The 24,274-nt window shown below is 38.2% G+C and overlaps 2 protein-coding genes across 3 annotated transcripts in view; one reads left to right on the forward strand and one right to left on the reverse strand.

The window, feature by feature from the left end:
• The window catches only part of PDS5A (PDS5 cohesin associated factor A), a 128,553-nt gene that overhangs the window by 21,813 nt on the left and 82,466 nt on the right, over positions 1-24,274 (forward strand). The gene's annotated exons all lie outside the window — the stretch shown is intronic.
• Positions 18,079-19,243, reverse strand: LOC103015305 (proline-rich protein 11-like). The gene has a single exon (XM_057546613.1). The coding sequence runs from the start codon at positions 19,196-19,198 to the stop codon at positions 18,221-18,223; it is 978 nt and encodes a 325-aa protein (XP_057402596.1). The 5' UTR covers positions 19,199-19,243; the 3' UTR covers positions 18,079-18,220.

The raw sequence follows: 24,274 nt of genomic DNA on the forward strand, positions 1-24,274 counted from the left end.
AAGCATCAGGCAGTAATAAAATGAAAATATTTTTAGATCTCTTGGAAATCATGTTATATAATCTTGTCTACTATATTCAGTTCTCATCCTTTTTTTAAAATTTTTATTTTATTTATTTATTTTTGGCTGCGTTGGGTCTTCATTGCTGTGTGCAGACTTTCTCTAGTTGCAGTGAGCAGGGGCTACTGTTGCGGTGTGTGGGCTTCTCATTGCAGTGGCTTCTCTTGTTGGGGAGCACAGGCTCTAGGAGTACAGGCTTCAGTAGTTGTGGCACGTGGGCTCAGTAGTTGTGGCTCATGGGCTCTAGAGCACAGGCTCAGTAGTTGTGGTGCATGGGCTTAGCTGCTCCACGGGATGTGGGATCTTCCCGGACCAGGGATCGAATCCGTGTCCCCTGCATTGGCAAGCAGATTCTTAACCACTGTGCCACCAGGGAAGCCCTGTGTCCGGTCTTAATTGTGGCACGTGGGATCTTTTAGTTGTGGCATGCAGAATCTATAGTTGTGGCATGCGAGATCTTTTAGTTGTGAGTTGTGGGATGTGGGATGTAGTTCCCTGACCAGGGGTCAAACCCAGGCCCCGTGCATTGGGAGTGCAGAGTCTTAGCCACTGGACCACCAGGGAAGGAGCCCTGCCTTTTATCTTAATTTGCTATTTTTTAGAATTCCATTTTAATTATTTTTGATTTTATAGGTATATCTTTTCACTGTGTGTGTGTGTATCTGTCTGGCTATGTCTGTCTGTCTGGTTGTACAGGGATTGCAATACATATCCTTAACTGTTCATAGTCTTAGACTTTTATTTTTGTGCTATTTCATGTGAAATGTAAGAACCTTCCATTACTATGGGTCCATTTATCACAGCCCCACCCTTTATGCTATACATGCATTATAAACCCCACATTAAACAGTTATATGTATTTTAAATAAATGCAAGGGAAGTAGTCTTTTATATTTATGCACTTATTACCATTTCTTGTGCTTTTTTTCATTTTTTCTCAAATGTCCGATTTTCCACCTGATGATATATCCCTTCAACCTGAGAAACTTCCCTTTAGTGTTTCTTTTAGTGAAGATTTGCTGAGATAATTTCACTTAGTTTTCATTTGTCTGAAAATGTTTATTTAACCTTCATTTTTTAAGGATATTACTTTTCGGATATAAAATTCTGGGTTGACAGTTTCAGTGCTTTAAAGATGTAATTCCACTGTCTTGTGTTCTCCAGTGCTTCAGATGAGAAGTCAGTGGTAATATTTATTTTTGTTTCTTTGTATGTAATGTGAGATTTTTTTCTGGCTGCTTTCATGGTGTTTATTTTTCTTTGATGTTCAGCAGTTTCATTGTGATGCCCTGAGGTTTGTGTTTCCCAAATACTTGTCCTGCTTTGGAATCGCTGACCTTCCTGGATCTATAAATTTAAGTCTTTCACCAAATTTGGGGAGTTTTTGGTCATGATGTCGTCAAGCTGTTTTTTCTTTTTTTTTTTCCTTCTCCCCCCTTTTTTCCTCTTTCCAGGATCCACTTACTCATATGTTAGATTTTTTTTTTATATTGCCCTCAGATCACTGGGGCTCTTTTTCTTTTTTCAGTCATTTCTCTTTGTGTTCTTCAAATTTGGTCATTCCTATTGATATGTTCTTAAGTTTATAACTCTTCTATTATCTTCAATCACAGATACAGCCTGAAAAAATGTAATATCACAGGGACTTGGGAGATGATCTATATAACATTAACTGTGTGTTTCCTCTTTTTAAAAATATATAAATTTTTACATATAGTAAAGTTCATAAACCTTAAGTATAACATTTTATTAATTTTTACATACATATATGCATATTGTCATTATCCAGATCAAGATGGCACTGCAGCAGGCTGCCTTATGGTCCCTTCCCCAGAGATAGAGACCCTTCTGATCTTTATCAACTTAGATTAGTCTTGCCATCAAACTTAATATAAATGAAATCATGCAGTATGTACTCTTTTATGTCTGACTCTTTTCCTAAACGTTGTGTCTGAAATTCATCCATGTTGTTATGGGTTGTAGTGATTTTCATTATACGAGTACACCAAAATTTATTTATCCATACTGTTATTGATAGGTATTTGGGTTAGTAGTTTTTTGCTTTTATGAAAAAAAACTTCTATGAATAATGTACGTGGTTTTTGGTAGTGGTAAGGACTCATTTATCTTGGGTATATACCTGGGATTGGTGGATTTTTTCTGTGAAGGGTCAGTAAATATTTATTTTGTGGGTCAAGAGAATACTGTGCAAGTACTTACACAGTAAGAACTTTTTTTTTTTTTTAACAAAATTCAAAACATAGTGATTCAGTACTTTTTTTTTTTTGTAACACAGGTCTGCTAATGAGAAAAATGGAATTCTTTGGAGGGGAAGGTGTGGAACTAACATTTTACTTAATTGGGGCTCAAAGTTAGTGTTTTCTATCACCAAAATTGATTTCAAATGTTTACCTATTAATGCTGATCTGTAGTGAAATGTGGTGTATTTCATTTGAAAATGTTTTTTCACACAGAGACTTCCAAATATTGATATCAGTTCATGAACATATGATTTTAATTGACCATATTCATTGCTTGGAAGGCATTTATAGAATTATTTTATATTTTTCTCTTGATAATTGCCTTTTAGCATGTCATTACATTGCATATTAATAGCTTCCAGTGGAAGGGTTAGGTGGAAGTTCCTCAACTGCAATGTGAAATGGACTTTGAAATGTGGAAATTTCCTGTGCATGTGTGTTGAGGTCCTAAAAATCCTGCTAGAATTGCAGTTTGAGCATGGAAATGGAAATCTCAGTTTTTGTTATAATTTTTGGCAGCACAGGAAGAAGGAGCTTGACATTTCTTGTGATTCAGTGGATGTTAGTTGTTGAAATATGTTAAATTTTCACATAGATGTGCTTAACAGCCCTTTGGTTACAGCTTGAATTCATTGAGAAACAGCCCCACACCAGTAGCCAAAGCTACTTTCTGAAGCCATTCAGTGTTTAAAAATACTAACAACAAATACTATCAATTAAGGGGTGTTGAGTGCTGAAAGAAGCTGAAGACTACTGGAATGATGTTTGCAGGAATAGCAAGAAAAACAAGAAGGAATTCTCTTTTTCCTCTTCCTGCCTTCTAATCACCTTCCTGTCAAAGAAGTCTACGCAATGCATTTTCCAGAATCCCAGTCTCAACATCAGAGAACAGAGTATAGAGGAGGTGGATTTGGAGTTGAGAGACACTGTAAATAATTAGCATACTATTCTGATATGTGAACTTCAGTAGAACAAGAAAAATTGTTTCATGTTTCCATCTAACAAGATACAGCTATCCTTCTTTTAAAAATGAGGATGTTCTCACCTCTTTCCAGATAGTCTCAGTAGTTATGCAGTATCAGTCCCTAGGTGACAAATACCCTATTCTGGGTGATGTCATTGGTGTTTAAGTTAAAACACTATTCCATCTGAATAGTCTAACTCAAGGGTTAATTTAAATTTCATATTTTTACACATATAAAGGAAAATAAAGTTGAAATAATTTGGCTGTTAGTCCTAAAAATCTTCACATTCAGTTTGACCCTTGTAAATCTTATTCTTGACTAGATGTTGATGTTTTTGTTTTCCCACGCAGTGTAATTGTTGTCAGAAATATTAGTGATAAAGAATATCTTGAAAAAGTGCCCCATAACTGACAAAGGAATAATCTCCAAAATATGCAAGCAGCTCATGCAGCTCAATATCAAAAAAACAAATAACCCAATCCAAAAATGGGTGGAAGACCTAAATAGACATTTCTCCAAAGTAGACATACAGATTGCCAACAAACACATGAAAAGATGCTCAACATCACTAATCTTCAGAGAAATGCAAATCAAAACCAGAATGAGGTATCACCTCACACTGGTCAGAGTGGCCATCATCAAAAAAACTAGAAACAGTAAATGCTGGAGAGGGTGTGGAGAAAAGGGAACCCTGCACTGTTGGTGGGAACGTAAATTGATACAGCCACTGTGGAGATCAGTATGGAGGTTCCTTAAAAAACTAAAAATAGAACTACCATATGACCCAGCAATCCCACTACTGGGCATATACCCTGAGAAAACCATAATTCAAAAAGATACATGTACCACAGTGTTCAATGCAGCACTATTTACAATAGCCAGGACATGGAAGCAACCTAAATGTCCACTGATAGATGAATGGATAAAGAAGATGTGGCACATACATACAATGGAATATTACTCAGCCATAAAAAGGAACGAAATTGAGGTGGGTGGACCTAGAGTCTGTCATACAGAGTGAAGTAAGCCAGAAAGAGAAAAACAAATACCGTATGCTAATGCACATATATGGAATCTACAAAAACAGTACCGATGAACCCAGTGCCAGGGCAGGAATGAAGATGCAGGCATAGAGAACGGACTTGAGGACACAGCGGGGGAAGAGGAAGCTGGGATGAAGTGAGAGAGTAGCATTGACATATGTACACTACCAAATGTAAAATGGATGGCTAGTGGGAAGCTGCTGCGTAGCACAGGGAGATCAGCTTGATGCTTTGTGATGACCTCGAGGGCTGGGATAAGGAGGGTGAGAGGGAGGCTCAAGAGGGAGGGGATGTAGGGATATATATATGCATACAGCTCTTTCACTTTGTTGTACAGCAGAAACTAACACACCATTGTAAAGCAATTATACTCCAATAAAGATATATTTTTTTAAAGTGCCCCAGTGTTGTTTCTGAGATGTTCTTCCAAGTCATTAAACACTTAGTGCTGCAGGATTTGGTGCTAGTGCTTTTCTAGATATTGTCAGGCATTGTTAGCCCAAGGTTTTCAAACTGAAGTTGTACAAGCGCCAACAACAGCACTTCTTACAGTTACTTCCAGCTGTGACTTTTTCTAAGATCACTAATTTTTAAGACACATGTGAGTATCAGACATGTTAAAATTTGGGTGTTAGAATGAATAAATATGGTAATTTTAATTTATCATGGACCCATGTATACCAGACACTAGGCTGGGAACTTCGTGTCTGTTATCTCAAAATATCATAATCTTTTAAGATTGTATTATTATCTTTGTTTTATAGACAAAGAAGGACTTATTTATTTATTCAAGTCACATATCCATTGAGAGGTAGAACAGACTCACACACATGGTCTGAATAAATCCAGAATTTAATTTGTGTTCTTTTTGTGCTCTAAGGAGGAGATCAGTTTCAGAGATCAGGGTAGAATGAGTGTGTATGCTCATCAGTCCTTAGCATTGTTGTCTCAGTGGACTCAGCCAATAGGCACCACTATGGATTGGAGATTGACAATCAAAAAAATTACCAAAATCTGAGGTGGGTGTAGGTGCAATACTATTATAGTTTGACTGAAATGGCTACACTTGGGTGTAGGCAGACAGGGGAGGTAAGTAAGGCAGGAGGGGCCTGTAGAATATGATTGAAGATTTAGAATTCATATTGAAGGCAATGAGTAGACTTAGTGAGAATAAAAAATGAAGGAGTTAGGGGTGGAATGTTCTAAAAAGGGATTTTTAACCACTGGACCACCAGGGAAGTCCCTAAAAAGGAAACTTTTTAAGAGGTAAAACAGTTTGTAATGAGGTTCAAGATGTGACTCAAGTAGGATGAAGATGAAAAACATTGATAAGTTAGTGAGAGATGCTTTCAGTAATTCTGAGACAACAGGTATGAACTATTTGAGGCAAATTGGGGCATGTAGTCACTCTGTGAATAAGGAACTATAATGCTGGGATATTAATTGGGTCTTTGATCTAGAGTGAATTGTAAATTTAAATTCTTAGTCTGGGAATTCTGAATTGAGAATCTGAAGATTTACATCTAAATCCTGAATCCTCTTCTTACCAACAATGTAACCTATATAAAATCTTTTCTTTGAAGTTTTTTCCTCTGTTGAGAATGGGTATGTTTAGACTCTCTCCCTCCCTCCCCCGTAGTCATAGTTAAGGGTTATAGACTACACACACTACAAGCTAATGTGTTTTTCCCCCCTAGGCCTAGGCTTTAGTTTTGTGGTCTTAAAATTCCCTGGGACTTTTTCACTTTATAAAAGGCATGCATTTTGCCTTGCAGAAGATTGTCCTGTCTTTGAACCTTTGCAGTCTCCCTTAGTTTCTCTGGGTGACTCTTTTTTGTCCCTCAATGTTTGCTTAGAACTTACAGGAGGAAGAGAAGTCTATATGCTATAGATGTCAATGCCCAGTGGTTATATAGAAAAAGCCATGGGTAGCTTACTTGGTTTACATTGTCTAGGGCGATTATGTGTCTTCCCTTTCAGTTATTCTCTTTCCTGATGTTGGAAGGTGGCTTATAAATCACAGCTCTCTCAGTTGAACCTTTTTCATTGCCTTAAAGGGACCTTAACATTTAAAAGAATATTTTTGTGGAAAGATGTGAGGCTTTTATCTCTCCAGTTCATTTTTTGAAATAAATTTATTTATTCATTTATTTATTTTTGGCTGCGTTGGTTGGGTCTTCATTGCTGTGCGGGGGCTTTCTCTAGTTGCAGTGAGCGGGGGATACTCTTCGTTGAAGTGCACGGGCCTCTCATTGCGGTGGCTTCTCTTGTTGCGGAGCTCGGGCTCTAGGCGTGCGGGCTTCAGTAGTTGTGGCATGCAGGCTCAGTAGTTGTGGCTCGTGGGCTTAGTTGCTCTGTAGCATGTGGGATCTTCCTGGACCAGGGATCGAACCCGTGTCCCCTGCACTGGCAGGTGGATTCTTAACCACTGTGCCATCAGGGAAGTCCTCTCCAGTTCATTTTTATTCATCTGTTTTGTCATTTTTTAAAAACATCCTTATTGAGAGGTAATTCGTATACCATGCAATTCACCAATTTAAAGTGTACAGTTCACCTATTTAAAATGTACAATCACTGGTTTTAGTATATTCACAGATACGTGCAACCTGCAATGTGTGGCTTGCGGGATCTTAGTTCCCCAACCAGGGATTGAACCCGCACCCTCAGCAGTGAGAGTGCAGAGTCCTAACCACTGGACCGCCAGGGAATTCCCTAGAACAGCGGTCCCCAACCTTTTTGGCACCAGGGACCGGTTTTGTGGAAGACAGTTTTTCCACGGACGGCGAGGGAATTGTTTCGGGATGATTCAAGTGCATTACTTTTATTGTGCACTTTTTTTCTATTATTATTACATTTTAATATGTAATGAAATAATTATACAACTCCCCATAATGCAGAATCAGTGGGAGGCCTGAGCTTGTTTTCCTGCGACTAGATGGTCCCATCTGGGATGATGGGAGACAGCGACACCCGAAGTGTCTTGCTTATGTCCAGTCTACTCTGTAATCTCATTTTGGCTGCTGTCACTGCAGAAAACCCTGCTTCACAAAGATAGGATGTTGTAAATCGAAGCAGGCTTTTCAGTGCTTTTGTGGCTATCTCAGGATATTCCACCTTGACTTTAATCCAGAAGGTATGGAGATTTGAAGTTGTCTAGAACATATTTTTAAGGGCACCGTCATTTGCCATCTCAAGCAGTTGATCCTCTTCTCACACGGACAAAGTCGATTCACCTGGCTTATTCACAAATGGGTCGCAGATCCGTTCCTTCCCAGTTCGAGGGTCTTTTTGTGGTTGGGAAGTAATGCTCAAATTCTTCTGAAAGCTGAGATAGGTGATGATGATGCACCAGCTGGGAGAAAGAAGGCCCTGGCTCAGTCTCTTCCAAAATCTCTGCTAGTGTTTGAAACATGTCAAAAATCCCAATGTTCACTCGTCGCCCCCGTAATTCCAGTTTGGCTTTGAATGCAGCCACTTTATCTGCCGACTTGAACACAGTTGTCATTCTCCCCTGAAGTGACAGATAGAGTTCATTGAGCAGGTTGAATATGTCACACAGCTAAGCAAGTTTTGCGACCCATTCTTTGTCACTGAAATGTGCTGCCACTGGTGACTGTTTTTCTAAAAGTAATCTCTGGAGCGGCTCTCTTAACTCAAAAACTCTGTCCAGTGATCTACCTTTAGAAAGCCATCTCACAGAGCCGCATGAACAGATGTGAGTTAAGGGCATGTACTTTAATGTGGTTGATAATTTTAATCACATCCTGTAAAATGTTGTTAAGTTCAGGTGACATTTTTCGGCTAGCCAGCATTTCTCTGTGGATGACACAGCGTGTAGACTCACATTCAGAAGTGACCTCTATGACCCGAGTAGTAAAACCAGAAAGCCGTCCAGTCATGGCAGCCACTCTGTCCATGCATATACCAACATAAAATGACCAGTTTAGTTTTCCTGATATGTAATCGTTCAAAGACTTGAATAGTTCTGCAGCTGTGGTGTTGGTTGGCAACAAAAGTGCACATAACATATCCTCATGCACATCCTCCTGAAAAATATATATCACAGAAACAAGCATTGTTGCCTCGTTGTCAACATCGGTAGACTCGTCAGCTTGGATTGCGTACCATGGTGACTCGTTAATCCTCTTTAACAATTGTGCCTCAGTATCCTCTGCTATTTCATCAGTTTGTCTAGTTATGGTGCTAGCCGAAAGAGGAACATGTGCCACCTTTGAAACTGCAGCCTCTCCTAAAAGTTCATGACAACTGTCCTTAGCAGCAGGCAGGATCAACTCTTCACCGACAGTAAAGGGCTTCTTAGCTTCAGCAATGTGGTTAGCCACTATGAATGATGCTCTCAGTGCAGACACATTTGATGAAGTGTTGGCCTTCAGTAATTGCTTCTGTTCTTTGTGTTCACATTTTTTTTCTTTTGAACAATTCCAAAGGCTTGTCGTTTAATGCAGGGTGCTTGGTCTCCATGTGGCAAAGCAGTTTTGAAGGTTTCATGGCTTCGTTGGGTAGCCGGTCGCCACATGTTACACAAAGCGGGCTTGGAGAATGTGAATCACCTGTTGCAGTGAACCCGTAATTTAAGTAGGACTCTTGGTATTTTCTTTTAAATGCAGCTTTCTTTTTGTTGGCAGTCTTAGAGTCTTCTGCTGTCTCGTCATTGGGTCTTTCCCCCTTTTCAAAGAAGCTCTCCAGTGGTGTTTGTTTTTTACTCATTTTGTCTAGGGTTAGCTTGTGGGCTTACCAAACTGACTGAGACAAGTGCACAGTGTGGGAAAGAGGCACGGATGGAAGTGGTAAATAAAATAATGGTGGGCCACGCGCAGACTAAAATAAGCGTCGGATTCTGACTTAAAGCCCGCCACCATATGCAGTTGTACAATTGAAGTACATCCACTCACTTGCCACTGTAAAGCCTGCCACCAGATGCAGCTTAACTGTCACTTGCCACTCACTGATAGGATTTTTTTTTTAAAGATTTTTTTGATGTGGACCTTCCCCCCCCACCCCACACACACTGTATTTTATTTTTACAAGAGATAAATAGACTGACACCAAGCATTGTACATGGATGACCACAACAAAAGCAACGATGATTGCAATTACCAAACATGAAACACACTCATACTATGTCATAATATTGACATTCAGTCCAGTAATCCTGATGTGGACCATTTTTAAAGTCTTTTTTATTGCATTTGTTACAGTATTGCTTCTGCTTTATGTTTTGATATTTTTGGCCATGAGGCTTGTGGGGTCTTAGCTCCCCAACCAGGGATCAAACCCACACCCCCTGCATTGGAAGGTGAAGTCTCATGATGCTAATGATAATCTGTATTTGCAGCCACTCCCCAGCGCTAGCATCACCGCCTCAGCTCCACCTCAGATCATCAGGCATTAGATTCTCAAAAGGAGCGCGCAGCCTAGATCCCTTGCTTGCGCAGTTCACAGTAGGGTTAGCACTCCGAATCTAATGCTGCCCCTGATCTGACAGGAGGCGGAGCTCAGGTGGTAATGTGAGTGATGGGGAACAGCTGTAAATACAGATGAAGTTTCGATCCGTTCGCCCGCCGCTCACCTCCTGCTGTGTGGCCCAGTTCCTAATGGGGGTTGGGGACCCCTGCCCTAGAGCAGTTTTATCTTCTCAAAAAGAAACCACCTGCTCTTTAGCTGTCATTCCCATATGCCCCTCCAGCCCTAAGCAATCACTAAATTGCTTTCTGTCTCTGTACATTTCCCTGATTTGCACATATCATATAATTGGAATTATATAACATGTTGGTCTTTCATGACTGGTTTCTTTAACTTAAGATAATGTTTTCAAGGTTCATCCATTTTGTAGCATCAGTACTTCATTCCTTTTTACAGCCAAATAATATTCCATTGTGTGGATGTATGAAATTTTGTTTATCCATTCATCAGTTGATGGACATTTGGGTTGATTCCACCTTTTGGCTATTAGGAATAACGCTGCTACAAATATTCATGTACAAGTTTTAGTGTAGACATTTTTACTTAATTGTTAGGTCATATGTAACTCATTTAAGGAACTGACAAACTTTTCCAAAGTGCACCATTTTATATTCTCATCAGTAGTGTATGAGGGTTCCAATTTCTTCACATGCTCATCAACACTTATAATTTTCTTATCTGTGTAATTGACTTTTTGATTCTAGCCAACCTAGTGGATGTGTAGCGGTGTTTTATTGTAGTTTTAATTTGCGTTTTCCTGATAACTAATGATGTCAAGAATCTTTTCATGTGCTTATTAGCCATTTGTGTATCTTTTTTGGAGACATATCTATTCAGATCCTTCTTCCATTTTAAATTGGGTTATTTGTCTTCTTATTATTGAATTGTATGTTTTTCATATATATAAATATTCTGGATATGAGTTCCTTATAGTTATATGATTTGCAAGAATTTTCTTCTGTTCTATGGGTTGTCTTTTCACTTTCTTGGTGATATCCTATGAAGTACAAATGTTTTTTATCTTGATGAAGTCCAATTTATCTATTTTGGTTTTTCTTTTTGTCACACTTTTGGTATCATATCTAAGAAACCATTGCCTAAATTAAGGTCCCAAAGATATATGACTGTTTTCTTCTAAGAGTTTTATAGTGTTAGCTCTTACATTTAGGTCCTTAATCTGTTTTGGTCAAATTGTTCAAAAATTTAAATTGGTCAAAATTTGTTTTGTATATGGTTTGAGGTAAGCGTCCAAGTTCATTCTTTTGCATGTGGATGTCCGGTTTTTCCAGCACCATTTATTGAAAAAGCTATTCTTTCCCCATTGGATGGCTTTGGCACGTTTGTTGAAAATTAGTTGACCATTGCTGTATGGGTTTCTTTTTGGACTCTTAATTCTATTCCACTGGTTTGTAAGTCTGTCCTTGTGCCCAGTACCACACTTTTCCCAAGTTTTATTGAGATATAATTGACATACAGCATTGTATAAGTTTGAGATGTACCACATGATTTACATATATTGTGAAATGATTACCACAGTAAGTTTAGTTAACATCCATCATCTTGTATAGTTTTTTTTTTTTAATTTTATTTATTTATTTATTTATTTTTGGCTGTGTTGGGTCTTTGTTTCTGTGCGAGGGCCTTCTCTAGTTGCGGGGAGCGGGGGGCCACTCCTCATCGCGGTGCGCGGGCCTCTCACTATCGCGACCTCTCTTGTTGCGGAGCACGGGCTCCAGATGCGCAGCCTCAGTAGTTGTGGCTCACGGGCCCAGTCGCTCCGCGGCATGTGGGATCTTCCCAGACCAGGGCTCGAACCCATGTCCCATGCATTAGCAGGCAGATTCTCAACCACTGTGCCACCAGGGAAGCCCTTGTATAGATTTTTTTAAATGTTTCTTTTCCTTGTGATGAGAACTTTGTTTTCCCCAGTCCTGTGGAAGTCCTGCAGTCAAATCCTACTGGCAGATTCCCTGGGGATTCCTGGTCCTGTTGCCGGACCCCCAGGTTGGGAAGCCTGACGTGGGGCTCAGAACCTTCACTCCAGTGGGAAAACTTCTGTAGTATAATTATTCTCCAGTTTGTGGGTCGCCCACCCGTGGCTTTGGGATTTGATTTATCGTGATTGTGCCCCTCCTACCATCTCATTGCAGTTTCTCCTTTATCTTTGGACGTGGGGTATCTTTTTTGGTGGGTTCCAGTGTCTTCCTGTCAATGGTTGTTCAGCAACTAGTTGTGATTTCGGTGCTCTCGCAAGAGGAGGTGAGCACAAGTCCTTCTACTCGGCTGTCTTCCACAGGGGTCTGTGATGAGAACTTTATACACCATATTAATTGCTGTTGCTTTGCAGTAAGTTTTGAAATCAGGAAATGTGAATCCTCCTACTTTGTTCTTTCTCAGGATTAGCTATTCTGCATGAACTTTAGAATCAGCATGTCACCTTCTACAAAGAAGTCAGCTTGGATTCTGATGAGGATTGCATTGAATCTATATGTCAGTTTGGGGACTATTGCCATCTTAACAATGCTAAGTCTTCCAGTCCATGAACGTGGGCTGTTTCTTCATTTATTTAGATCTTTGATTTCTTTCAACAGTGTTTGTAGTTTTCAGAGTATAAATTTTACACTTCTTTTGTTAAATTTATTCCTAATATAATTTATTCTTTTAATGCTATTGTAAATGGAATTGTTTTCTTAATTTCATTTTCAGATTTTTCATTCCAAGTATTTAGAAATTTAATTGATTTTTGTATATTGATCTTGTATTATGCAACTTTGCTAAACTTATTAGTTCTAATTGGTTAAAATTCCTTAAGAGGAGTTTTTATGTGCAAAATTATGTAATCTGTGAATAGAGATAACTTTACTTCTTTTATAATAGATGCCTTTTATGTCTTTATCTTGTCCAACTGCCCTGGCTAGAACCTTCAGTATAATGTCAAACAGGAGTGGTGAAAGCAGACATCCTTGTCTTGTTCCTAATCTTAAGCATCCAGTTTTCCACCTTGGAGTATGATATTGACTGTGGATTTTTCATGAATGCCCTTTATCTTGTTGAGGAATTTCCCTTCTATTCCTAGTTTCTTGAGTATTTTTATCATCAAAGGGTGTCAGATTTTGTGAAATGCTTTTTTGCATCTATTAAGCATCATGTGATTGTTGTTTTTTATTCTACTGATAAAATGTATTACATTAATTGATTTTCAGATGTTAAACCAACACTGCATTCTTGGCATAAATCTCACTTGGTCATAATAGAATTCTTTTTATCTGTTGAAGATTTGGTTTGCTAGTATGCTGTTGAAGATTTTTGCATCCATAGTCATAAGAGATACTGGTCTGTAGTTTTCTTGTGATATTTTTGTCTAGTTTTGGAATCAGGTTAATACTGACTTCATAAAATGAGTTGGAAGTGTTTTACCATCTTTCATTGTTTGGAAGACTTCTGGGAAAATTGGTATTCTTTACATGTTCAGTACAATTCAGCAATAAAGCCATCTGGGCCTGGGCTTTTCTTTGTTTCTAGTTTTTGATTGTTAATTCAGTCTCTTCCTTTGTTATAGGTTTATTCATATTTTCTATTTTTTTTTAATTGAAGTACAGTTGATTTACAATATTATGTAAGTTTCAGGTATACAACAGTGATGCACAAATTTTAAGGTTCTGTTTCTTAAGTCAGTTTCAGTAGTTTGTGTCTTTCTAGAAATTTATGCACTTCATCTGAGTTATCTAATTTATTGGCATATAATTGTTCGTAGAATTTCTTTATAATCCTTTTTGTTTCAGTAAGATCAGTAGTAATAGCCCTGCTTTCATTTCCAAATCTAGTAATTTGAGTCTTCTCTCTTTTTTCTTGGTCAGTCGAACTAAAAGTTTGTCCATTTTGTTTCTTTTCAAAGAACCAGCTTTTGGTTTTCCCTTTCTGTAGCAATCATCAAGTTCTTCTGGGCAGAAGTATTTTGGGGCAACTGATAATAGGGAGACTTTGCCCAATTCTGCTTCTCCGCCACTATCTAGTCTTTCCCACTGTACCCCTTTTTATCTTGCCCCTAGGGAATTTCCCTGTACTTACTATTGCTTATTTTCTGGCTCTCACTGTTTGAACCATAATTAATTCCATGTGTTTTTTACCCATATATATATATATATACTTGTGTGCTTGAATCTCATTATTCCTTTCCTTCTTTTGTCCAAATCTTAATCCATTTAACCTTAAGGAAAGCCAGCTGCTTTTCATTGTGGGTTTTTCTTTTTTTGTAGATTATATTCCATTATAGCTTACTAAAAGATATTGTTTAATTCCCTGTGCTATACAGTTGTTGTTGCTTATATATGTTACGTATAGTAGTTTGTATCTGTTAATACAAACTGTATCTGTAGTTTGTATCTGTTAATCCCATACTCCTGATTTCTCCCTCCCCCACCTCTCCTCTGATAACCACAAGTTTGTTTTCTATGAGTCTGTTGCTGTTTTGTATATAGATTCATTTGTATTCTTTTTAGATTCCACATATAAGTGATATCATATAGTGTTTGTCTTTCTCGGATTTATTTCACTAAGCATAATATTCTCTAGGTCCATGCATGTTGCTATAAATGACAAAATTTCATTCTCTTTTATGGCTGAATAATATTTCTCTGTGTGTGTGTGTGTGCACGTGCGTGACATCTTCTTAAGCCATTTGTCTGTTGATGGGGACTTGGGTTGTTTCTGTGTCCTGGCTATTGTAAAGGGTGCTGCTGTAAACATTGGGATGCATGTATCTTTTCGATGTTTTGAGTAAAAAGACCTTAAATGATGATTGATCATTTTAAGAATAGGGCAAATGATCCACCTTTATCAAGGAAAAGGAAAGTTAGAAAACCGAAAGTTAAATTAATATATTAAAGGCATCTATTAAGCAGCCATGTACCCACATCTACATTGTCTACCATAGTCTTCACCTAACTACGTTGTGAGAAAAGTAGTCTTTATGAGCTGGCCTGGGAACATAACCACATATAGTCGTTCTAGCACTATAATATAGTGTAGTTTCTATAGTATACTCTCTCTATATGTATATATTTTATTTTTCTCTAGTCATTTTGGATAACCACTCATCATATTATACTGTACTATATATAATGTATGGATTAAGAATGGTAAGAGGTAGGTAAGAGTGATTAGCCACACTGCCTGGATTTGAGTTTTTATGCCCTTGAGCAAATTACTTAGCTTAAGTTTCTCATCTGTTAAATGGGTATGTTAATAATGCCTCCCACAAAGAATCATTGTATTATATGGATTAATAGTACATTTAAGTTAATTGAAATATGCCCAGCACATAGCAAAAATCAGTAAATGTTAGCCATTAGTACTATTACAAATAATTCACCTATAAAAATATGCCTTTTGAATTGCAAATTTTCTCTATGAGGATCAAACTGTAGAATAACTAATTGATTTGTGCCATGTTGCCATCACTCATTTTGGTCTTCTGCCTCACAAGTACTCGGAATTAGAGAACATCTATGGTTACATTAAACCAAAAGTCAAAACCTCTGAAGCCTCAGTGAAAGTGGTCAGACCCTCAGTCTTTAAGGCTAATATTTTAGGACCTTATGAATTTCCCTTAAAGCTAAAAATAGCTTCCATGATGACTGTCTCTTTTACAGTCAGTGTCCAGGTTATTTTTAGAACCCTAGTATTCAGGGTATTTTTAGAACTCTAGCAGTACCAGCTTATCTTGAAGGTGGAAATAAATGGAGTAAAACATTTCTTGTAATTCAGAAACTTTCAGGAATCTTTGTGAAGTGTAGTTTTGTAGTATATGCTTGTTAAATGGTTTGGGGCTGATAGAATGAGTCTTTAAAATATAATTTGGTTTAGCTCTCAGGAAGAGTACAGTGAAATGTGTAGCATCTAACTTTTCTATACCACACAATTTAGGTATGAAATAATCTTGTCTCATTAAAGAATAGTGACCTTGACTAAGTCTATGAGTAACAAAACAAATTGTATCTTCAAGTAGGCTCTATTGGTTTATTAGAAAAATAGGTTATTGAGTTTTTTCCATAGAGTAACTCAATTTGTTAAAATTGAAGTAGCTGTATTGATGCTCTGTTGTTTGTTTGTTTTTTGGATTTGACACATAAGAGAGATCATACGGTATTTGTCTTTCTCTGTCTGACTTATTTCACTTAGCTTAATGTCCTCTAAGTCCATCAGTGTTGTTGCAAGTGACAAGATTTCATTCTTTTCTAATGGCTGAATAATATTCCATACACACACACACACACACACACACACACACACACACACATATGTATGTATACAGAGTCTACAATTTCTTTATCCATTCATCCATCAGTGGACATTTAGGTTGTTTCCACATCTTTGCAATTGTAAATAAAGTTGCAATGAACATGAGGGTGCATGTATCTTCTCGAGTTAGTGTTTTTGTTTTCTTTAGATAAATATCCAGAAATGAAATTGCTGGATCTTATGATAGTTCTATTTTTAATTTTTTGTTTTATCTTAATATTAGCACTTAGTCTTGAAATATATATTGATTGTATAGCTATTGACGAATCAGAATTTTAGGGAGATTTCTCTTCTCAGACTTGATGAACCACTGAAGTCTAGAGCGTGTCAAAAAGTACACTAATAGGTTTCATTCCTTCAGAAAATATGAATTTATATCTTACTGTATAAGACAAATGTAGAGCCCTTAGGAGATCACAATCTTCTTGAGGACACATGATTTTCATACTAATAACCGCAGCAAGGAGACACTGTAAGATAATTGCTTTGTAATTGGTACAGTGTTTTCAGTTCAAAGGAGTCAGTGATCCTTTCAGACTAGAGTGGGTCAAGCAGGGCTTCAAGAAGAGGAAGCAGAATTTGGGCCAAAATTTTAAGAGCAGGTAAGATTTTAATAAGAGTACTGAGGGGTAGAAGCAATTCTATGACATATTCACATATTTTTTCACCAAGTGTTGAACTCTTTCCTATGCAAAGCTGTAAAGATGCTCAGGATGCTTTTTGAAGGTAATGAATAAACCTAGTTTGATTGGAGTGGAGAGTGGAAATCAAAACATTTTATATTTACATATTATAAATATATACATTTATATATATAAATATATATACACATACCTACACATAAAAGTAAGATAAAATTATAAATTATGATGTTTTAAATGCCATAAGGTATTATCAGTGGGAAACCATTGTTTTATTGGGATAACATTAAAATAGATGTTTTAAGAGTAACTTAGAAGCTCTGGGTTTGACTTTGAGACTTAAAGAGACTAAAATCAGGTGTGATGTAATAAGGGCCTAGAGTATGGAGTATTAGAGTATTAATTCAGTTTTATCAACTGTATTAATATGAAGGTAACTTACTTTCGAGAAGAGTAGTCTGGGCACTTAAGAATACTGAAGTTTTCTTAAAAGGAATTTACAACGTAGGTACAATGGAAAGACTTTTTTTTTTTAATTAATTAATTTATTTTTTTGGTTACGCTGGGTCTTAGTTGCAGCAGGCAGGCTCCTTAGCTGTGGCTCCAGGGCTCCTTAGTTTTGGCTCGCCGGCTCCTTAGTCGCAGCTCGCCAGCTTCTTAGTTGCAGCGTGTGGGCTCCTTAGTTGCGGTATGTGAACTCTTCGTTGCAGCATGCATGCAGGATCTAGTTCGCTGACCAGGGATCGAACCCGGGCCCCCTGCATTGGGAGCGCGGAGTCCCATCCACTGTACCACCAGGGAAGTCCCGTGATATTCTAATTTTTAAGGTCACATTGGAGTTTTTGCTTCAAATTCTTTTGGAACAGGTTTGAATGGGGGATGGTTTTACTTCTTAATTGCTTATAGGGAACAGAAATAAAGTCTAGAGGGTCTGTTTTTTTTGGTTAAGTTTGTAGCACTTAATGAGTGCATGAGCTTTACAGGCTGAAATACTTTACTTTTCAATTACCTGAGAATACCCAAGATGAATGGGCACCAGGTTATTTTCTTAATGTCATAACTGCACCTATAGAGTAAAAATTAGAGTTATCTAGTTAAACTTGAATAACCTCCCCAACCTAAGTTGGGTAGTTCCAGGATAAACATCACTTTCGGGATTGCATTTTCCCATCTGTTCTATTATTGATCATGTAAACTAGAAAATATCCTAATACTCGCTTTCTGCTACAGTATGTATGGGCTCCATACATATTTTAATTCTTCAAATGAATTATATATTAATATAATCACTTATACATCCTACATTAAAAAAAGGATTGGGGTAATATTTTCTGTATATTTTATGGATCATCATATGGAGTCAGGCAGAGGTGGCATCAGTTTTGTTCATCAAAGGTGCTCGTAGAAAGTGGCAGAGTTTGAGTTGGGCTTCTAGGGTGAGCCAGCTGAAACTTTCTCTTCAAGACCTAGGTCATTACTGGTGTCAGCCCAGTTCCTGTTTCCATATTTTCTTTATTGGTAAGTGGGGTTCCACCTGGGCTCCTGTCTACATCGACTTTTCTGAGTAGTTTCCGCAGATCTAACTGGCTTTTACCAGGAGTAATGAAGACATTTGTAACTCGAGTTGATAACACTTTGGACTTCGGTTTCAGGGAAACGCGCTGCAGGTCAGAGACAGTAACTAGTGGATTCTGTGCCTTTGGTGATGGTACAAGCTTCCTCCTTTCATCAAAACTCTGTGTCTTCTTTAATTTCACAGTCAGTAGATCTTTAACTGTTATCTGCATGGGTCCACTTTTTTTTAATGGTCCAGCCTGAAGTGCTTCAGTGAGATCAGATTTTCTGAGCAGCAAAGGTGCTGTCAGTGGTGGAGGCGGAGGCAGGGGCGGAGGAAGATGACTGGCTGGCTGTGGCAGTGAGGCGGAAAGTACAGCCCCGGAGTCTCCAGGGGTGGTTAGAGCACATGCAGGCACATTTGTAAGTTTACCACGCATGTGACACATCTGACCACAGCTTGGACAGGAAGAATTTTCTGAGACGGCCTTCAGTGCTTCCTGGAGCTTGCGTAATTCATTTTCCAAAATGCGAAACCATTGTTTTAGACTATGAAGTTCTTGGTGGCAGAAACGGGATGGGAAGATGGTGTCTTTCAATACTTCCAAACTCCGGGCCATGCAGTTCTGAAACCAGTTGTATGTAGACCATACTCTATTTGTCCAAAGCTTTACTGCACCTTTAAAATTGGGAAATTTGAAGTTCCAGGATGGTCTTAGCCAGCTTCTGCTAAGGGGTGTATCTGTTGAAGGAATAACCACTCTTTCTGGTGAGGGTGGCGGAGGGGGAGGTGTAACTAGCTTAGACAGAAAGTGAGAGGCTTCTTTTCTTTTGAAAAATCTTTTCACTTTGGCTTTTAGCTTTATTCTTCGTTGCTTGAACTTGGGCATGGTTTTAGGCTAAGAGTCTGGGGATTTGATGGAGTCCCGGCAGTGGCATCTCCCTCGCCATAAAGAAAAATTCAAAAAATAAAATAAAATAAAAAAATCAAGACATACTATTAATGTGATAATTTAGTCACTGTGTCACTTGAACTTTGAGCTTTAGGCCCCAAAGTTGCTCTGCTGTGAGCACACTTCTAAAATTATCATCGAATATGTATTAGGTAGACTTACAATTTTTGTAATTGTGTTTTTTGTTTTTTGGGTTTTTTTTTTTGGACACACCGCACGGCTTACGGGATGTTAGTTTCCCAACCAGAGATCGAATCCATGCCCCCTCCAGTGGAAGCATGGAGTCGTAACCACTGGACTGCCAGGGAATTCCCTAATTTTTGTAGTTGTAATGGCTCATGCATTAACTACCCCTGCCTCGCCTGCTTCTCTCAGGTTTCACCTCAAATGTATATTAGATAAAAGGATTTATGTTAAAAATAATTATATGAAACCAGAAAGGAGTGCATATTGGCAAATAGCTCAGTGCTCATTCTTTTTTTAATAAATTTATTTTATTTTATTTATTTTTGGCTGCGTTGGGTCTTCGTTGCTGCATGCGGGCTTTCTCTGTTGCAGCGAGTGGGGGCTCTTCTTCGTTGCGGTGCACGGGCTTCTCTTGTTGCGGAACACGGGCTCTAGGTGCATGGGCTTCAGTAGTTGTGGCGCACGGGCTTAGTTGCTCCACGGCATGTGGGATCCTCCCGGACCAGGGCTCGAACCCGTGTCCCCTGCATTGACAGGTGGATTCTTAACCACTGTGCCACCAGGGAAGTCCCTCAGTGCTCATTCTAATCTGGCAGTCCATGTGTATATTTACAGAGTGAAGCACCATATTAATATAAAAACTATAAGGCTTATTTAACTCCAAAACTTACATGTTCTCATGTGGATTTTTTTTTCTTGGAAGGTTAGTGTACATGTAGAGATTATCTGAACTAGTCAGTTTATTCATAATTCAGCAAATACCGAGCACTGTGTATAAGGCATAGTTTTATAGATTCTGGTACTACATAAATGAATACATTTTATTGCTTTGCAAAACTTAAGTCTAGTGCAGGAAAGAGAATAAGCAAGTAAAATATGAGAAAAATGTTGATAATGTAAAAGCATGTGAGAATTAAAATGGTGTCCTGGAAACTATTAGATTAGTAATCTTGAGACCTGGATTTAATTATCAGTCCTAGACCTGCCATTAACCCGTTGTATTTCTTCAATTAACAATCCCCCTCCCCACACCTTCTCCTTTTTTTTTTTTTTTGACTAAATCACAAGTCTGTTCAATTTAAATTATTTATTTCTTTATTTTTGGCTGTTTTGGGCATTTGTTGCTGCGCACGGGCTTTCCCTAGTTGTGGCAGGCGGGGGCTACTCTTCGTTGCGGTGCGTGGGCTTCTCATTGCAGTGGCTTCTCTTGTTGCGGAGCACGAGCTCTAGGTGCGCGGCTTCAGTAGTTGTGGCACATGGGCTCAGTAGTTGTGGCTCACAGGCTCTGGAGCGCAGGCTCAGTAGTTGTGGTGCACGGGCTTAGTTGCTCCACGACATGTGGGATCTTCCCCAACTAGGGCTCGAACCTGTGTCTCCTGCATTGGCAGGCGGATTCTTAACCACTGCACCACCAGGGTAATCCCCTTCTCTTATTTTTAAATGGAAAATTTCTGAAGTCTACATTATCTAAAATATGATTAGGGAATTCCCTGGCGGTCCCGTGGTTAGGACTCCTTGCTTCCACTTCAGCGGGCATGGGTTTGATACCTGGACTGGGAACTAAGATCCCACATCCTGCATGCCAGGTGGTGGCCCTGCCCCCCAAAGGTGATAAGATTAGCTCCTTTAAAAGGAATCTAAGATTCTTATGGTACATGTAATTTTTTTTAACTTTTCCATTTTTTATTATGGAAAAACTTCAACAAAAACAAAAGTGAAGAAAAGAGAACAATGAACTCCTGAAGCAAATCTCAGATAGCATTTCATTACTATTTCAGAATGTATTCCTAAAAAATAAGGTACTATATTTTTAAAAAATCATACTATGATTACCATACCTAAAAATTTAACTATTATTAACTATTATTATAATTAAAGTAGCTATTAACTATTTTATTAAATGCATATACATATATTATGGTGGGTCTTGTGTGTGTATATATATTTATATGTGAACATATGAAAAGTACATAAAATATGTAGAGTTTAACAAGTAACTATAAAGTGAACATATGAAGAAAGAAATATTTTCTGTAGTACGGTTTAGGAGTATGTGCTGTAAAAATCCTCATTAACATTTTGAAGGCTCTCTGGATTTTTTTTTTTTAATGGGAATTATTTATTTATTTATTTATTTATTTATTTATTTATTTATTTATTTATTTATGGCTGTGTTGGGTCTTCGTTTCTGTGCGAGGGCTTTCTCTAGTTGAGGCAAGTGGGGGCCTCTCTTCATCACGGTGCGCGGGCCTCTCACTATCACGGCCTGTCTTGTTGCGGCGCACAGGCTACAGATGCACAGGCTCAGTAATTGTGGCTCACGGGCCCAGCTGTTCCGCGGCATGTGGGATCTTCCCAGACCAGGGCTCGAACCCGTGTCCCCTGCATTGGCAGGCAGATTCTCAACCACTGTGCCACCAGGGAAGCCCGGCTCTCTGGATTTTAATGATGTTCAGTTTATTGAATATTTTCTTCATAATCTTTTATACCTAATTAAAGAAAACTAAGTATAAAAGAAATGGCAAAACAGCTTTTCAGAATAATTTGTCTGCCTGAAAAGTTGGCTGTGCTGACATTTTTCCTTTGAAATATTTCTAACAATTTGCAAATTGTTGATTTGAGGACCACATAGACATGTTTTGCTTGTCCCTCACAATGGTATGAACTTTTTGGAGTTGCTGAAATTCTCAAGTCAGATGATTTCACTTAACGTTTTATTGTGTCCTGAAACTGAATGATTTTGCAGTACTAGGTCTGCATTCTCACCTGGCAACAATTAGCTGAAACCAGCTCTTGTCTTTGGATGGGGCATGTGCTCTCCATTTCTCCCGAGTGGTTATTTCCAGTTCCCTCCCCTTGAGTTGTGACCCCTGCTATAGACCTATGTTTAGACTATATTTACTTAAAAATTCTAAACAAATTTCGAGCAACAGACATAATATACTGATTGAGTGTCTAGAACTGATGAAATTTTTTGCAGAATGGTAGGGACATATGGATCATATTTTTTAAAATATACATAATGTATATTATCAGAGTAGATGTTAAAAAGGCATTTCATGAATTTTAAGAAATTTTTATTGAAGTATAGTTGATTTACAGTGTTGTGTTAATTTGTGCTGTACAGCAAAGTGATTCAGTTATACATATACTTTCTCATATTCTTTTCCATTATGGTTTATCACAGGATATTGAATATAGCTCCCTGTGCTATACAGTAGGACCTTGTTGTTGATCCATTCTATATAAACTAGTTTGCATCTGCTAATCCCAAACTCCCAATCCTACCCCCTGCAAAGCTTCCTAGCTTTTATGAGGGGTAGCAGTGGTTTACAAACTTATTTTAGTCTTAGGATATTTTACCGCCCAAATATGGAAGGTCAATATATAAAGCTAATGAAAAGCCAGCTGCTCAGAAGCAAGCAACTGAGAGACCCTGGGCATGTGCCTGTCACACCACTCCTTTTGGCTGTCTTCTTTTGTTGCCTCTACCAGGGCTACTAGGAACCTCAAAGTTGGAACATGGTTGAAACAGCTGTTCTGGAAAATCTCCCAAGTAGCTCAAGTCATATTGGAAACTTGCACCCCAAACCTTAAAAACAAAAGTTCGTTTTACCTAATCAAATTGCCTCCTTATAATTTTGTAATAATTCAGACATTCATAGGGAATAATAAGACAAACATTTATGTACCTACCACTCACCTTTATCATATCTTAACATTTTACTTTGTTGCTTTGTTTTTTTTTTTAAATGAGGTGCGTTCTAAATTTATTTATTTATTTATTTATGGCTGTGTTGGGTCTTCGTTTCTGTGCCAGGGCTTTCTCTAGTTGTGGCAAGTGGGGGCCACTCTTCATCGCGGTGTGCGGGCCTCTCACTGTCACGGCCTCTCTTGCTGGGGAGCACAGGCTCCAGACGCACAGGCTCGGTAATTGTGGCTCACGGGCCCAGTTGCTCCGCGGCATGTGGGATCTTCCCAGACCAGGGCTCGAACCTGTGTCTCCTGCATTGGCAGGCAGATTCTCAACCACTGCGCCACCAGGGAAGCCTGGTTTTTTTTTTTTTTTTAATTGGAGTATAGTTGATTTACAATGTTGTGTTAGTTTCTGTTGTATAGCAAAGTGAATCAGTTACACATATACATATATCCACTGTTTTTTTAGATTCTGTTCCCATATAGCTCATTACAGAGTATTGAGTAGAGTTCCTTGTGCTACATAGTAGATCCTTATTAGTTATCTATTTTATATATACTAGTGTGTATATGTCAATCCCAATCTCCCAATTTATTGTTCTCCGCCTTTCCCCCCTGGTAACTATAAGATTGTTTTCTACATCTGTGACTCTATTTCTGTTTTGTAGATAAGTTCATTTGTACCATTTTTTTAGATTCCACATATAAGTGATATCATATGGTATTTGTCTTTCTCCATCTGACTTACTTCACTCAGTATGACAGTCTCGGTCCATCTGTGTTGCTGCAAATGGTATTATTTTATTCTTTTTTGTGGCTGAGTATTATTCCATTGTATATATGTACCACGTTTCTTTATCCATTCCTCTGTCAATGGCATTTAGGTTGCTTCCGTGTCCTGGCTATTGTAAACGGTGCTGCAGTAAACATTGGGGTGTGTGTATCTTTTCAAATTGTGGTTTTCTCCGGGTCATGAATTTTAGTGTTCTTTCAAAAAAAAAGTTTGCAAGCTCACTATGTGCCAGTCGTGTTCTAGTCATTGAGGATACAACTGTTAACAAAACAGATAAAAATTCTTTTCCTGACAAGAGTTAGGTGAAAGAAACAAATGACTTCTAAAACTGGAAAACA

Source organism: Balaenoptera acutorostrata, chromosome 5 (genome assembly GCF_949987535.1).
Source record: "Balaenoptera acutorostrata chromosome 5, mBalAcu1.1, whole genome shotgun sequence".
Taxonomy (NCBI): Eukaryota; Metazoa; Chordata; class Mammalia; order Artiodactyla; family Balaenopteridae; genus Balaenoptera; species Balaenoptera acutorostrata.

Excerpts from the sequence above, each read along its gene's own strand:
- LOC103015305 (XM_057546613.1), bottom strand. The coding sequence starts at position 19,198 with ATGCCCAAGTTCAAGCAACGAAGAATAAAGCTAAAAGCCAAAGTGAAA.